Source organism: Rhinolophus ferrumequinum, chromosome 17 (assembly GCF_004115265.2).
Source record: "Rhinolophus ferrumequinum isolate MPI-CBG mRhiFer1 chromosome 17, mRhiFer1_v1.p, whole genome shotgun sequence".
In the NCBI taxonomy this organism is placed as follows: Eukaryota; Metazoa; Chordata; class Mammalia; order Chiroptera; family Rhinolophidae; genus Rhinolophus; species Rhinolophus ferrumequinum.
Window position 1 is genome coordinate 30470506 of NC_046300.1, and position 16408 is coordinate 30486913.

General features: G+C 39.7%; 1 protein-coding gene across 1 annotated transcript in view; it reads left to right on the forward strand.

Annotated features, from left to right (window-relative positions):
* The window catches only part of RFTN1 (raftlin, lipid raft linker 1), a 186843-nt gene that overhangs the window by 62030 nt on the left and 108405 nt on the right, over window positions 1-16408 (forward strand). The window contains exon 3 of the mRNA XM_033133101.1: window positions 11091-11274. Within this exon, the coding sequence (XP_032988992.1) occupies window positions 11091-11274 (184 nt within the window). The remainder of the gene's footprint in view (window positions 1-11090; window positions 11275-16408) is intronic.

Here is a 16408-nt window from a genome sequence, read left to right on the forward strand (position 1 = left end):
AGCCACATTTCAAGTGAAAAAAAGGAAAGAAACAAGGAAAGGAGGGAAGAAGAAAGAAAATCTTAGAGAAAACCTAAAGATGCCTTTTAAGCACATAAATGCCTATCACATCCTCATGGACAATCTCAGAGTTCCTAATGGTTCATTTCAATAAATTTCGCTGGCCAAGTCAGGAAAGTTCTTTCTTCTGCCTGGTTAAAATACGTCTTTTCCTTCTTGTGCCAATTGTCACTGATAGATGACGTTTTTCTGGGTGTAACTATAATTGTTTTTACCACATTTCTTCTTTGTTTTATTATTCTGAAGAGTACCCCTTGGCCATTTGCTCTCACCTAATTATTTTACTTGATCTCATTCTCAAGCTTGTCTCCTCTTCCACTAGAATACATGAGAAGGCAGCTGAGAGAGACATACATGCATGCATAGACTCTGAAAACCAAAGGGACACCTTTTTTATAGTGAGAACCAAAATGCCTCTTAAAATCAACCTCCCAAGGCATCAAAGACCCCCCACCCCACCATCTCTTAGATGGGAAAAAAAAATAAATCGGAGAGTGCTGATGACAATTTTGCATGCAAATTGGTTCGCGGAGCCCGGAGCTGCTCAACTTGTGTGTATGATTTTCTATTTCCATGCACCAATTTAGGAGTTTGTGCATGAGCACAGTAATTGTTCATGCAAAGCTGAAAATGCAGGTGCGGAAGCCTTTTTTAGAGCACAAGAACTGTCTGGTCCTGTTCTCATTTGCGTTTTGTTGCATCTTTTGTGATGTCATGCACATAAGAATGTTATTTATTGAATTGCATTTACAATATGTGGAACTTTTTGTAAGCCTCATGAAGAAGAATGGTTTCAGTGACTGTGCCACTGAATACATGGTGCGTCTCCACCACAGCAAGGAAAAAAGAGAATCTACTAATAAGTACTTGCTGGTGTCTCTAGGGTTGTGCCTTTGAAACAATGACTGGGTTTCCTTTGTGAGTTGAAGTTGTTCTAAGTCCCAAGAGAGTGGAATTTATTGTCATAAGCTCTTGAAACTAGTCTTGGCGTATGGTGAATTTTTATGCTTTCCAACAGTTTCCATAGTGCATTATTTTATATTATTCTGAAATTTAAAAAAAAATTCTAAGTGAAAACTTTATTGTTATACCAATGTGAAACTCTGTTATGGAGTTGAGACCCTTGTAATAATAACTAAGGATAAAAAGAAATAATAATATTCTCTTTGCCCTGTGTAAACGCCAAACTGAAGTGTGCTTATGCCCTTGGGGCACTCTACTTTTTGGGAAATACCTTTTTTTTCCCCCATTTTATGCTGTTTTCGGGTAAGATTCCCAGTCACTTCTTGTTTACAACCATGGTGTTGGTCCTGTCATTGGCCATCTCTGCAAAGTGAAATTTCTATATTCTTTCTTTGCTTTAGTTGTCATTATCAACCTTTGATTATTTTCCAGCGGCAGATTTTCACATTTGTGAGTTATAGTGACTCTTAGCAGCTTCTCTTTCTTCTTGCTACTCTTCTATTTCCTGTTCATCCTAGAGGGACAGAGAAAGGAAAGATGGTGAAATGGAGGTGAGGTGTCCTTTCTCCTTGGGTAGCTGAGGTGAAAGGTTGAGTGAGAAATGCAACTGACACTGTTGGTTAAAAGGTTTCTTGGAGATGGATGGTAGCGATGGATACACAACAATGTAAATGTACTTAGTGTCATTGAATTGTACACTTAATAATGGTTAAAATGGTAAATTTTATGTTATGTTTGGTTTACTACCATTAAAAAAGAAAGATTTCCAAGTTCTGAGGTTTACACTGGTTAATGATTTTATAGGACCAATTATAATTCTTTCCTCTTGGTCTTGTGGCTAACCTACTTTGGGGCCCAGAATGTGTGGAGACCTTGAAGTTAACTATCCCCGAGAGTAGCTGCAGGTTATAGTTTGCTTTGAGCTTTCTTTGATGGGAAAAGAGCTGGTGCCGTGGACCGTGGCCTTATCGGTAGAGAATTTCTTCCTTTAACAGTGATTGTGATAAGCCTTCTCTAGGCACTGTGAGTTGGCCAGCTTGTTGGTGAAAAAACCCCGCATGGGCTCTATTATGGTGGAACTTATTTATTGGGAAAGATAAGAGGGGAAAAGTAAATGAAAAATTTGTATAATTAAAGGTTTTGATAGATGCTATGAAACAAATAGTTGGTAGGTAATGGTATAGATTAATACTGTCCTATGGGTATATACTGCAAGCCACGTGCTTAAGTCCACATTTTCTAGTAGCCACATTTAAAACAGGTAAAAAGACACAGGTGAAATTAGTTTTAATAATACATTTTATTTAATCCTAATGTGTCCAAAATATTGTCATTTAAATATGTTATCAATATATTAAAAAACACCTTCTTTAGATATTTTTACACCCTTTTGTTTTCATACTAAGTCTTTGAAATCTAGTGTGTATTTTACACTTACGGCTCATCCCATTCGGACTATCCACATTTCAAGTGCTGAATATTTTCAGTGCTGATTACTGTTGTGCAAAGTCTTGAGCCTTTATCGTAGAAATCCGTATAGGGTCCCATTTACATTCTAAATAGTTTCATTTCCATATTGTTTGTACATATTCATTAGTGGCTGGTCTTTGATGCAATCAGTTTATTGTACTACTCTCAAAATCAAAAGAGAACTACCGGGAGTGTCAGCTATCATGCTACGATGCTCAATTGGGAAAATGGCATAAAATACTGATAACTAGCTTCCCTTCTGTCTCATGCTCAGCTCTTCTTGGATTTGGTGTAGATGAGTTAGGTTAGAAATTCTGAATACTTGGTGATTTTTTGTGTCTCCTCTAAAAAAGTACTTTTAAGTGGAGGAAATATTTTATTAACACTCTGGGTTCAGTTTCTAGCTGGTTGCTTTTAATATTTGAGTGAAAACTATTGTGAAATCTAAGCAGCACTGTGTCTGGTATTTCTTACAAAGATTTCTTGGTGAGTCTTAGCCCATGTCTTCTCGGACAAAATGGACTGATGAGATGAGGAGCAGTGCCATCTTTGGTTTTGATCAGTGGATATACTCAACGGGAATGATTCAGGCACTCTGCTTACAAATACCCAGACAGTGAATGTTTGACAATACAGTACTGTGTGTGTGTCATTCAGTGACTATGTGTCACCCTTTGAAATGACAAGCAAACCAATAACAATGTGATTCCCCCCTCACACACACACACACACACACACACACACATGCAGATACACAGACACACACACCCAGACACACACCCAGATACACACACACACACTCACCTTTGTCATACAGTCTAACATGATGCTTAACAGTCACTTGTGGTTTGGTGGTCTGCATCTCAAGAACACAGTTGATGAGGCATCTGTTGCTTTTTCAGTTACTCTCTGATTGACCTTTAGAATCCTAGGTTTATGTAAGCTCAAAGAAGTGCTTTTAGTTTTACTGAGATATCCCCCATTAGTTTAGCCATGATTTAGTTCAAGTGTTAAGAATTATGTTTTATGAAAATAGTTTGATGGTTGCCAGGGGCTTGAGGGAGAGGAAATGGAGAATAACTGCTGAATGAGTGTGGGTATGGGGTTTCCTTCTGGGCTGCTGAAAATGTTTTCGAACTAGATAGAGGTGATGGTTGTGCAACATTATGACTGTACTAAATGTTATTGAATAGCTCAGTTTAAAATGATGGATTTTGTGTTATGTGAATTTCACTCCAATTAAAAAAATAAAAGAGAATAAATAGTGTTTTAAAGGAGTGGACTTCTGAGCCTAGATACATGTTTCCTTTTTTTTTTTTTAAGTTTCAGAGACATGAATTTATTGAATAAAAAATTTGAAAAGCACTAAAATGAAAGTTTTATTCCACAGACTTAGAAATGACACAGATGAAAAGGACTGTCAATGTTCTTTAAAAAACTGAATTCCTATTCCTTATCTATACAACGAAGAACCCTACATTGAAAAATGATTGATTTTAGTGTTTTGCTAAATTGGATCTACAGCAAAGCACAGGCAGATTGATGTCATAGGGATAGCAGCCTTCGAGAAGCTTTAAAAAACAAACACACAACTTTTTGGTTGGACTGTGTCATTAGCAGCTTCACCTGTGAGGGAAATTACTCACGGGAGATGCTGTCTCTCTCTTGTGTTGTGCTTCTTGGCATTGACAGGTCCATTAGCGGATGAAATTAGAAAAGCAGAGTCGGACTTTGAATAATTAGGCTAAAGTCACAAATGATTGCTAGACACAATAATGGAAACCGTTGCGGTTCAGCATACAGTTGCCTGCTGTAGCGAGCTGGGTGACATGTGTGCTGTTGCTCTCTGCAGCGGTTTCTTCCTTGTGTTGGAAGCTGGTACTTTCCCAATAATAAAGTTTGAAGTATCAAAGACATAGCTTTGGCTCTTCTGCAGATGTCTGAACGGCTTTGTTTCCAGGGAATAAATGGGGCTGCAGAATGTTTTTGCTAAACAAAACATTGTCATAGCAAAAACAAAATCTACTTTATCCCAGGAGTGTTAAGAAATGTGTGGTTTTGTGGATTATGTTTTTTTCCTGTTTTCATTCCTTTCTTTATTTTCCTTTTTCCACCAGGAATAATGGCCTATTTATATGAAGTTATTTTCTGAAAGAAAAACAAAACACTTATTTCAAAAGATCTTTGGACTCTCATGCCACCCAAAATACCTTTCCAGTAGGACTTATGTATTTTGATTTTTTTAAAAGCTTGTGAATTGAGTGAGGAAAAACAAACAAACAAAAACAAACAAACAAACAACGCCAAGATTTCCAGGGGATTCAAAATATAATTATGTGGTTCTAAGTTCTTTGTTCATCTCAACACCAGTATAGAAAAGAAGGGAATTAGGAAATAGAGGCCAGGACCAAATACCTACAGATGAATCCTTGAAAACTGATGTAAATTGTGGTGATGTGGGAATGAATGAATTGTAAGCTCTTCAATACATGAGTGATGCTCACACAGTCTCTCGACTGTGCTAAGAGCAGGGCTAGGAAGGGTGTGGGATATGCATCCCTCCACATTTATCAAATACCCCATCTAGACTCTGCAACCTACCCGGTCTTGGCTTTGGACCAAGATGAAATTGAAAATAAAATTGAAATTACTTGCCAGATTTAAAGATTAGGAGAGTTTCTATGAGGATCCAGATTTCTGACTTCTTGAAGGTGAGAATTAGAAGTTCTGGCACCACTAAGCCTACGTGCCCATTGGCAATAGCCAGGATGGAAGGACAAGATGCCACCCCCCTTGGTGAGGTGGCACTTCGGTGTTCATTGTTCTTCCCCTCGCTTTGTCTCACTTATTTTATCCATTTGGCCCCGAGGGCCCGGATTCCTTTCCTTGAGATCTGTACCAGACTCTCTACCAGGTCATGGAATGAGATGAGCCCCTGCCCAGGCTGGAGGGAGAAACCAGCTGGAGAACTGGGCTTTGCACAGCAATAGAATGAAGTCCTCATATGGGATGAAGACGCAGCTCCCTGAGTGGGAGCAGCGGGCGTCCAGCCTGGACCTGGACTTGCAGACTGATCGCTACAGATAGGCTGTGGAACATGACAGATTGGAAAGTGGGGAGAAAGTGTGATCTTCAGATGGACGTTGGGCCGTAACGGAGGCATTTCTCACATCAGAGAGCAATGCTGGCCAAGACAACCTCATCGGTGGCTCTCGTCTTCAGAATATGAAGAATTCTATTTAGAAATTTTCACTTATGATGACATGGCTTATATGGTTCAGTCCAGGAAGCCAAAGTATAATAACTTCAAATAACTCACCCTGTTTTCCTTGCATCTCTCTGCTAGGAAAACAGGAACCTAGCAACACTCCTCTGTCCCCACCCCGGAGGCATCTGCAGCCTAGAACTCCCCTGGAAAGTTCCCTGCACTTCTGGGGGACAGTCAGAGCAAGCAGAATCCCTTCTCATTCCAGGGACAGGCAGAAGGCTGGGACCCTCGGACAGCAGTGATTTTGATCCTGCCATACTGGCAACAGATAATTTTCCTGTCTCTCTTTCCATCTCTCCACCCATTCACATATGGGCCGTTCCTTATTCCCATTTTGGCTCTGGTTTGGGGGTAACTCTTTTAGGTCACATTGAAAACTTTTTACTTAGAAACTGGTACTTTAGTGTCCAAATTGAAATAACAAAATCACTGCATTTTAAAGTTGGAAGCTCCTTTCAGAATAGCCTATCCAGGAAAGGCTATTAAGATTTTATAAACGAGGGACCCAAGAGATGGGGTGGGAATTATATGACTTGCCCAAGGTTACGTAATTTGTAAATGGAATCAGGCAACTATTACAAAAACACAAAATAGCAGAGAGGTTATTCTGATGGGTGGGGTGAGAAATAGACCAAAAGGCTACAATTGATATGTCCATCCAAACAGATAAATCATCCCTTCATTTGTTGCAATAATATTGGTGGATTGGGCACTTAAGAACTAGGTTTTTTCTTTGTGTATTTGTTTGTTTAAGGTTAACATTCAAATAGAAACATGAAATTAAGCCCATTAATCATATTTACAATAGGTGCCTGTGTTGTTGTTTTGTTGTTGGTTGTTGTTTTGTTTTTATTGCAATTAAATTGTTGAGTTTTGTTTGTGTTTTTTAACCGTGAAGCTAAACTTACTTTGACAGCATGGGTACCAAAAATTAAAACCATAAAAATTGCTGCGTTTTGACAGGAGATGCATCTTTAGATTTGAAGATAAAAATTTTAAAGGTATTATGTTTTATTCAGGAAGCATTTAAGTATAAAGTGGTTGATTGACTAATATGTGTAGTGCACCGATTTTAGGCGTGGGTGGGACTGTGGGAGGATTTCACAGCCCCAGCACAATATTGTCGTCACCGTCTGCAGATGGCCAGGTCCACTGGCCAGCTCCCCATCCACGACTGCCAGCACCACTGGGTATGACAGTTTTCAGCCCTGTTTGGTTATCACAGCCATGGAAGGCAGGCTGGTGTTGTTATCTCCATTTTGTACGAGGAAACTGAATGGTCATATGCCCAGGACTCATGCTATTGAGGAATGTAGCTGATACTAGAATCCCAAGTTATCTCCACACATCGACTACTTTTTATTTTTTATTTTTTTATTATACTGTGACACATAAGAGGAAACATGTAAGTTATCAAAAATCAAAGTAAAGCTTACAGCAAAAAGAGTTTGAAATACTTGAAACATTTACAAAATAGTGACCTGTAGAGACTCGGTATGAGGGCTCACATTTGATGACTCACAGGTGCTCTTTACATACAGTTTTGGCAAAGAAGAGGGGATCTTTGTGCTGCATAGTAGTTTTAGGTTTGATTGATATCTTGAAATTTCTCTCCAGAAAGGCCTACACTCCTACCCAAAGGCCATTCAGTGTTTCAAATAAAACAAGCAGCATCTATGCCACACGCAGTTGTATATACCCTTTTGGTTCAGCTGTTTTGTAATCTCTTGACAGCAGAGGAAACCTGCCCCTTGTTCCCTGGGCACAACCTACATACAGACCCTCTCCTGTGATTTGCTGGGCCCAGGACGAGGCTGCAAGAAGAGATGTTGGGCCTGGGTCCGCACTAGGGTGAGGCGAGTGAGGCAACATTTTTTAAAAAGACATGCTCAGTAACAGTGCCATGCTGAGTCATATTGGAGCTTGAGACAAAAAGGGAAAAAAATCAATAATACTGATCCCGTCTTTATTAAAATTTTGATATTTTGTTCGTTATGGACTTTGCATTCATTTTTACTTTTTAACATATTGCATTAAATGTTTATTCATCTTGGTTACTGAGTTATTGGTGCCCCTTAAATTTTGCACCTGTGTCAGGTGTCGCCTCACTTGCCTCACCCTTATCTCTGTCCCCTTGTGCCTGGGCAAGTGCACATAGGGAACACTGCCACCCTGGATACTACCCGGGAAGAAGCCTGCACAGGCTCTCAACGTGGGCCTGGGACTGTCAGGGCGGGAATTCCAGGGCTGTGGCGGTGTGAATCAGGGCATGGGTCACAGGTGGGCACATGCGCTTAGATCCCCAGGTTCCTTGCTGGTGAAGAGGAGAGTGGTTGGAGGAGGGCCAAAGCAGAACCCTCTGGAGAGTAGTTCTCAGCCACAGAATCTCTTGGAGGGCTTGCTCAGACATAGATCACTCAGATTCTGATTCAGTAGGTCTGGGGTGGGGCCCAAGAATTCCTGCATGTGGCCGCTGCTGCTGGATCCAGGAGCACACTTGGAGGACACTTACTCTAAAACGGGGTCCAGAGCAGGGACCCCTTTTACCTGATGGGTTTCTGTGCATGGGAATGTGGAGGGGCTCAACATTCTTTACCAGACTTACCTTTAGGTTTTATTGAGCAGCAAATCCAGAGTGTATCCTCCAAGGGAAAGAGTGCAGACTTTTCTGCTTTCCTGGCCAGTTTCATCTTTGTCACTGTTATTGATGGTGGTCCCTCCAGGATGCCAGACGCTTGCTTTAGAGTGAATCATTGCTATAGATTTTTTTTTCCTGTAAATTTCTTGCATGATATATGGAAATGAGAGCTGCACTATCTGATGTTAAGTGGTATTCTTAAGTACCTCTGGATTTTGGTTTTAAGTTTGTGTTTTAAAATAACACATTATTTTTAAATATATTTAAAAAAACTTTTAAATATTGTTTTTACATATAAAGAAGTAAATTAAAATGTCCCATAAACCCTCCACCCAAATGATCCCTATTGATGGTAGTACTGAAAGTACAAAATAATACCCACCTTTCCATGTTCCCCTCTCTACTCCAGTCCCTCTCTCTAATTCTAGTTTTTGTGGGGTTTTTTCCAGAAATTTTTTTATTCATGTCTATCTATCCTAACTTTTTTATACAAGAGTATCATATGATAAACTCTGTTACAAACCTTGCCTCTTAACTTAGTCATATATCTTGGATATGTTTCCATCGGCACATAACAGATTTACCTTAATCTTCTTAAATGGTTCTTAGGACTCATCATTGGGGTTTCCCAGTGTTCACAGACCTCCAGTGAAGAACTTTTTGGTTCTAGGTTTTTGCTATACAAACAGCCCTATAGTGAATCTCTTTATGAGTCTAGTCATAGGTGTAATACCCAGGAGCTGGTTTCGGACAAAGGGTGTGTGCACTTTTAGGTCTGAATCAGGCCAACACCACATTGCCCTCTAGAAAGGTTCACCCCATCAACTGACATGAGCATGCCTGTTTCCCCAATATTCTTGCTCACGATGGATATCATGCAAGTAAAAAGAAAAAAAACACCTGTTATTCCACTAGCAATAAAGTATAAAATAACTAGGAATAAACTTGATAAGTATGCAATATCTATGTGAAAAAAACTTTAATATGCGCCTGAGGGACCCCAAAGAAGTCTTGAATAAACGAAAATTATGCCATGTCCTGGGATGGGAACTTGCAGCCTGATGAAAATATTTATTCTCCTTTAGTTGAGTTATAGTTTGAATATGAGCCAATAAAAATATCAACAAGATATTTTTTTGGAGGGGGTATTTGATGAGCTGATTTTAAAGACTGGTTGAGAAAACAAATAAGAAGAGACGGGAATATTCGGAAAATAAACAGGAATATAGGAAGAGTCAGGAAATAGTCTGACCAGATATTAAAACGTAGTATGAAACTAAAATTGTTAAAATAGATTAATGGATTACAGTCATAAACATAAATATATTCAGGAATATAATATATGATAAAGGTGGATAAACCTTGGAGGGGAGCAATGTTTAATTCATGTTATTCATATTGCATAAATTCCAAATGGGACAAAGATGTACATGCAAAAAATGAAGTATATCCTACAAGAAATCACAGGAGAATTGTTGTATAATTCCAGATCTGCTATGACATAAAACTCAGAAGCTATTGAAGACAGGATTGATAAATTCAACTTCATTAAAAAGAATTCTTCATGGCAAAAACCCACCTTATGCAAAGTAAAAAGGCAACAAATTGGGGAAGGATATTTGCAACTAATATCCCAAATAAGAACTAGATTTCCTAATATATAAAGAATTCCTATGAACCAATAGGAAAAAGGACCAATAATCCAATATATTATGAACAGTTAACAGAAAAGGTAACACAGATAGCATTTGCACGTGAAATGTTCAATTAAAAACTATAAATTAATATAGGAGAAATAGAAATTGCCACCTCTCAGGGGTCATTTTCTTACTATGAGATCAGCCAGTGATTGTACATCACTGATGGGAGGTAAATCTGTACTATTTTGTGGGGGAAATCTGGCAATATCTGAAAATATTACAATACATTTATCTTTAGCCCAGCAATTCCACACTTAGGAATTTATTTTTCTAGTTGTATGGTATGTGCATAAATGTGAAACCATATAAAAGCGATACTTTTCATTGCAGCATGACTTATAAAAGCAAAAGTTTGGCAGTCTGTGGTACATCATACCATGGAACACTGTGCATCTGGAAAAAAAATGAAGAGCTCTGTGTACCACTATTGGATGGTCTCTCAGAATAGTGTACTGAGAATTGATAAAAATTGATTAAAAGCCAGGTGCATTAATGTTATGCTACTGTTTGTGTAAAAAGGGAGGGAGATACGTAATCTTACTTACTTGTGTATGAATTCGGCAATTGTTACCATGTGTATAAAAAATGGATAGTATTGATTGGCGATTGTTACCATGTGTATAAAAAATGGATAGTATCTGTTGCCTCTAGGGGAAAAGACTGAGAGGCAGGGCATAGGTCTGAGATGTAGACTTTTCACTGTATATATGCTTGTACCTTTTGAATTTTGAATCTTGTGTATCCTTCTTAAAATTTTTTTAAATCCAAAATTTAAAATAATTCAGTAGGTGGAAAATATTTGTTTCGATGTTGAGTTAATTTGGGTGTCTTTTCAAATATTGATGGGCTTTTTATGTTTTTTTTTAGGCAATTGCCTGTTCATATACTTTGTCCATTTTTTTTTTCTTTGCAAATCAAGAGAGGGACTTGGCTGGGGTAGGGCAGGTGGTTTTGATGGTCTCCAATGAGCCTGTCCTCTCTCTGTTCCCAGCGGAGCTCCCACGATCTCCAGCAGTGAGGCTGTCTTCCCTGCGAGACCTGCCTAACCAGCTCCTAGAACTATACCAGCAAGGCTTCTTGCTGGTGGCCCTGCACCCTTTCGTGCAACCAACCCACGAGCAGAAGACACCCCTTGAGCACATGTTCAGGGCCATCCTAATCAAGAAAACGGAAAGGTAAGGCCTCTCAGGGTGGGTGGTTAGCATCACGAGGTGGCTAATGTGTGTCGACAGAGCGTCTGCACGCGGACAGGCAATGGAAAACACTAAATTTTTGGATTTTTACATTTATTTTGGACTTACTTGATTGAACTCAGCTAGAAAATGTCTGCTCTGAAAGGTGTACTCCCAGAATGATGCAGCTAGTTCAGGTATAATACTATAATGCCTAGGAAACACACTAACTTTTTTAAAGGCTACATACAAACTTAATATCTATCCCCAAACTCTAGAAATACTTGACCATTTTAGTCCACCATAAATTCTGCCAATCATTCTGGAGGAAAAACAAAACGCACTTGAATCAGTGCTATAATTGATTTGGTCATGATTTTGATTTTAAAAGTTTTGAAGATTTTGATTTGGAAGGTTTTGAGGATGTTTTTCAGTATGGTTTGCCCAATTGAATGCTTACTCTTATATTTTTTTTGGGACTAATTAGGAAACGAGAGATGGAGGTTGGTTTGGTTTCTCAAAAGGAGCAATAAATTTAATTTTAAATTTTTTTTTAAAACAATGAAATTGGGCTAGAGAACACAGTATGTTTTGCTGCTTTTGTAAAAATAAAAATTGAAATAAAGTCTGGCAGAGGAAATCAGATGTCTTTTGGCCAATTCTCATGACAGGAATGACAACATGGGCCATATTTTAAAAAGAGAGAAAGTGCAAAGTGACTGCTTCTTTTTCTCTCTTTTTAAGAGTTGCTGTGCTGGGTGGACAGACATTGGGCTAGTAAGCTCAGAAGGGACAGCCAGGGGAGGCAGAAGGCTGCATAGCTAAGATGGACTCCTCTTTCTCGGCAAGCAGAGTTCTTCATTTCTTCATGGCTGATCAAGCTCCGGGGCTCTTAGGCCAAGTCAACATGCATTAGAATTTGAAATGAAAGGAGGCGTGCACCTTTGCTAATGTCCAGAATGACCACGGTATTTCTAGAGTGAGACTTTTTTTAAACATCTGCCCTTTTTCTTGGCCTATTGGTTTCTTTATGTCTGTCGATCAACACCTGGGTCAATCACAAGAGGAAATTGTTCTGGGAGCCATAGTGGTTTTAGGCTCCACTGACAATATAAGACATGCACGATGGCTGTAGATCACATTTTGTGAGTGTCACTGTGTGCCTGGCTTTATGAGTCTCATTTCATTCTCATCATCAGCCTATGAAATAGATACCATTTTTATTCCCATTTTAAAGGTGAGGGAGCTGCAGTCCAGACGTTGAATTATTTGTCAAGGTCATCCGGATGGCAGCATGCAGAGCTCTGACTTGCTTCCAGGCAGGCTAACTCCCTCCCTGCATCTGAGCCCTGATGTGAGGCGCCGACTGTGCTTTTGTACCAATGATTCTTGTGGGCAATCCCTTTATGAAAAAAAGAAGTGGGGGAGGATATCTTCGATTTTTAGATAAGGTAGTAATTTCATGACTCCTCGATTTTACTACTCCACAGTCTTTGGAATTTCAGCAAGGAAACAAAATAAAACTGACTTACCATGTACCTTTCTACTTACGTAGGCATTCACGTGGCTCCCGTATTTCTGTTCCTTAGATCTTTCCATTGGCCTTGATATTTAGAGGGGAGAAGTCCACTTTGATCAGACCACAGAAGTACCCCTTAGTGTCATTCCACTATGGGAGGTGACGTGAGCACAGGACTTGCCATGGAATCAGCACATTATAAATGAACTTGACTTTAAATGAGAAGATTTTTTTTTGTTTTTTTCCTGCTATGGAACTTAGAACCAGTGGTGAAGCTAGGGTGTTCAGTAAGGGTTCTTTACTTCCATTGAGGACAGGCCGTGAGCTAATGAGTTTACTTTCTAGAAGAGGAAAATGGGTCAAGCTATTAAGAAGAATGAGACACTGGTGTGCAGAAGGGTTTTCAAGAAAGAGTAGATGGCATTCTCCTTGGGTTTGAGTTCACTCTAGTCCAGAGTGCCTGAACTACCTGCCTGGATGACATTAATGAACATTCTAACTCTTTGATAAGCAGATACGGAAAAAGAAATTTCTCGGATAACATTGTACTGGGTCTTTGAAACTGTCCCCACCTTGTTTGGTTTTGTTTTTTTAAAAACAAATCACAAATGGTAATTTGCCAAGTATGGTAAGGAGAATGGTAATTTGCCATTCTCATGGCAGAAATGACCCAAGAGAATTTACGCCACTTCCATTCCCCATTGGTATTGGGTGGGAAGAGTAATGGTAGTGGGAAAGCGGTCATTATACAATATAATTTTAAAGTACAGTCATCTTCCCTCCTAGCAGATGCAATAATCATGTATTTTTGCATCATGAGGAAAAGACCCCATATTATTAAAAGCAAACACACAAACAAACAAACAAACAAACCACAGAAGCTTTTCTGTATCAGTGGGGAGTTTAAGTAGTAGAAACAAAACAAAGAAATCTTATGTGATTAATTTTTAATACAAACAGTGTAGATGATATTTTTCACAAAGTCTGCCAAAGTTCTGACAGCCATAGATGATGTTAAATGAAATGATTTCACTTTCCAAGAGGAAGTAAATGCCTAGTTAATATTTTCTGAGTAGATCACATTAAAAGAGTTGTAGATAAACTTTCTAGATTACTATCGGTCCAGATCACGTTTATTAGCAAAAATCGCCATGAGATGACTACTTGAAACTTGGGTATCAACTTTCATGTGTTTGAAAGGTGAACATAATGTTTTTAGCAAATACTAACTAGCCTTTAAGGTCTGCAGCAAGACCAGGAAAAGGAACAGAACCAGACAAGCTTATGCTTATTCATTCACTCAATCATTCGTTTGCAAACACTTACTGAGCTTCTATGCTTTGTAAGGTACATGTAGGATCTGTACTTGTGGGAAGGTAGAAGGTACAGCTGCAAGGTTCACCTGGAGGTGGAGCCTGCCTTCCAGGTACCTAAGTTTAACTGAGAAAATAAGATGTGCACCTCAGGCCATGGGAGTTTGGAAAAAGAGAAGTCACCTCCTGCTATAAAGCAAACTAAGGAAATGTTTCTGGAGGAAGGAGCTTTTCTTTTGGGCAAACATAGGAGGGTGGAAGGACTTTGTCTTACAATGAAATGTTTTCTAGTGGAGTGTAGGCAATATGAGAGCATCACTGACAGTATAGCTGGGATGTTGATGTGTCATTCACCACGCTCGGTGCTGTAACATTCCTCTGAGCCCTCCATCATTTTGATAAATTTCATTTAAATCCATGAAAAATTACCTGATCTTTTCTTTTAAAAATTCTGATAACTGCCATTTCATTTTAAGATGGCAGGCCAAATCACACATCTAACTATAAATTGTTCATAATCCTAAGTGTGTTGAGTTTAAAGTCAGTTACTTTGAAAACAGAGTCAAGCATGAATAGCCGAATGAGATATTCAGAGAATAACGAGAAAGGGAGTTTGTACTTCCTTCTCTCTACTCTTTCTTTGGAACACTTCAGTGATTTTTCACAGACAATATCGTTACTTACATTCACTCTGAGTTCTAAATACAGTTAAGTTGTCCTTCATTCTTTTTTTTCAGGCAGTTTTCCTAAAAGCAAGTTGCCAAAGACCTCAAAACTTGATGGCTAAGAGAAGTCAGTTATTAAAATGTCACTTCTGATGTTTCGTGAGTGTGGGTTTAATTCTGGGTCATTCTATGGTTGTAGATATAAGTACAAAAGTGCATTGTGCTGTTCCATTCTTCAGCTGTTGAATTGTCATTGTTCACACAGGAGCTAGTTCAGAGTGTCAGTGATGGGTTTGTCATCACTAATGGGTTGAAGCCATTTGGGTCCAGGTCTCCTGGAATAATGCCTTGTATGGTACAGGGGACCAAGACATCTGAAAACTCGGTTGACATTCATCAGGTGCCTTTTGGCCTAGAGTCAGGTGGTGGGGCAGACAGACGAACTGCAGCTAATGCAGCGGGCAGGATTCAGAAGCCCTGGTGGGAGGTGGAAAATGCATATAATCAAAACTGCCCTTGAAAATATCTTTAATTGCCCGTGAAATGTAATATTGTAGCATCTCTCTATCTGACCGATGCATGTTTTCCTTCAGGACTACATCGGATCGGTGTTTCCAACAGTGAGCCCCATGGGGAAATTGGTTAGGGTTTATAGTGCGTGTTCATTAGAATCACACCTACAGTGCTGAGATGCTTGCACCTAGAGAGGTGTGTGTACGCGAACTGAGATTGAGGAAACAGGATCTGCACGCCTCCTATCTCACATCCATTCTGGGGCACATCTGCCTGCTGAGTGGAATAACTGGCACCGTTTTAAGTGGTAAACGTTCCTCGCTTTCAGTTAGATTTTTCTAAGATAGACATATGTGATATAGCTTCACTATTCAAAGACAACTCTAAAGAGCTCCCAACTCTCAAGAAACTTATCTATGAGGGGGATGTAAAGTATATATGCAAATTATGTGAATGCCCAGCCAAACCGATGGTCTTGGTTTTCACCTCTCACCTGGAAATTTGTTAATGGAGATTCTCTAAAGAAAGGGCTCCAAGGTCCCGTTTGCTCTGGGTCTGGAATGGGAGCACAATTGGTGAAAAGGGTCTTCCAGGCAGGGGGCTGGCCCAGGGGAGCCGGGGGCTGGGAAAAGCAGACCATGGATGATGTGGGGCAACTGGAGTGTGAGGTCCAAAGGGAATCAGGGAGAAGAGGCATGAGAAGCGTGGGTGCTTGGATCAGGAGGCTTCTGATGTCCGGGCTAAGGAGTTAGAACTCCATCCTGAAGTCAGTGGGGAACCAGTGCAATACTTGTGTTGTTTTGTTTTGTTTTAGAGGATCAACCATTAGAGGTGCTGAGTTTTCAAAAGCTTAAGAGGGGAAGCCTAAGAGGGGAAGAAAATGGAAGTTGAGAAAACATGGCGATAGTTATCGTGGGAGCTGATCAGTAACTAAAGTAGGTTGACCCTGAGAGGATCATTACGGAAGTGCTCCCAGGAAGAATCCAGGGCGCATCCATCACAAGAGGAGCGTGGACGGCATCAGTTTGGTTGTATCGTGTTTGTGGCAGGATGCCCACTGGGAGGTGTCCACCGGGCCGTCAGGAGTCGTAAGAGAAGTCCAAGCTGGGCGAGGCTGCAGGAGGCTG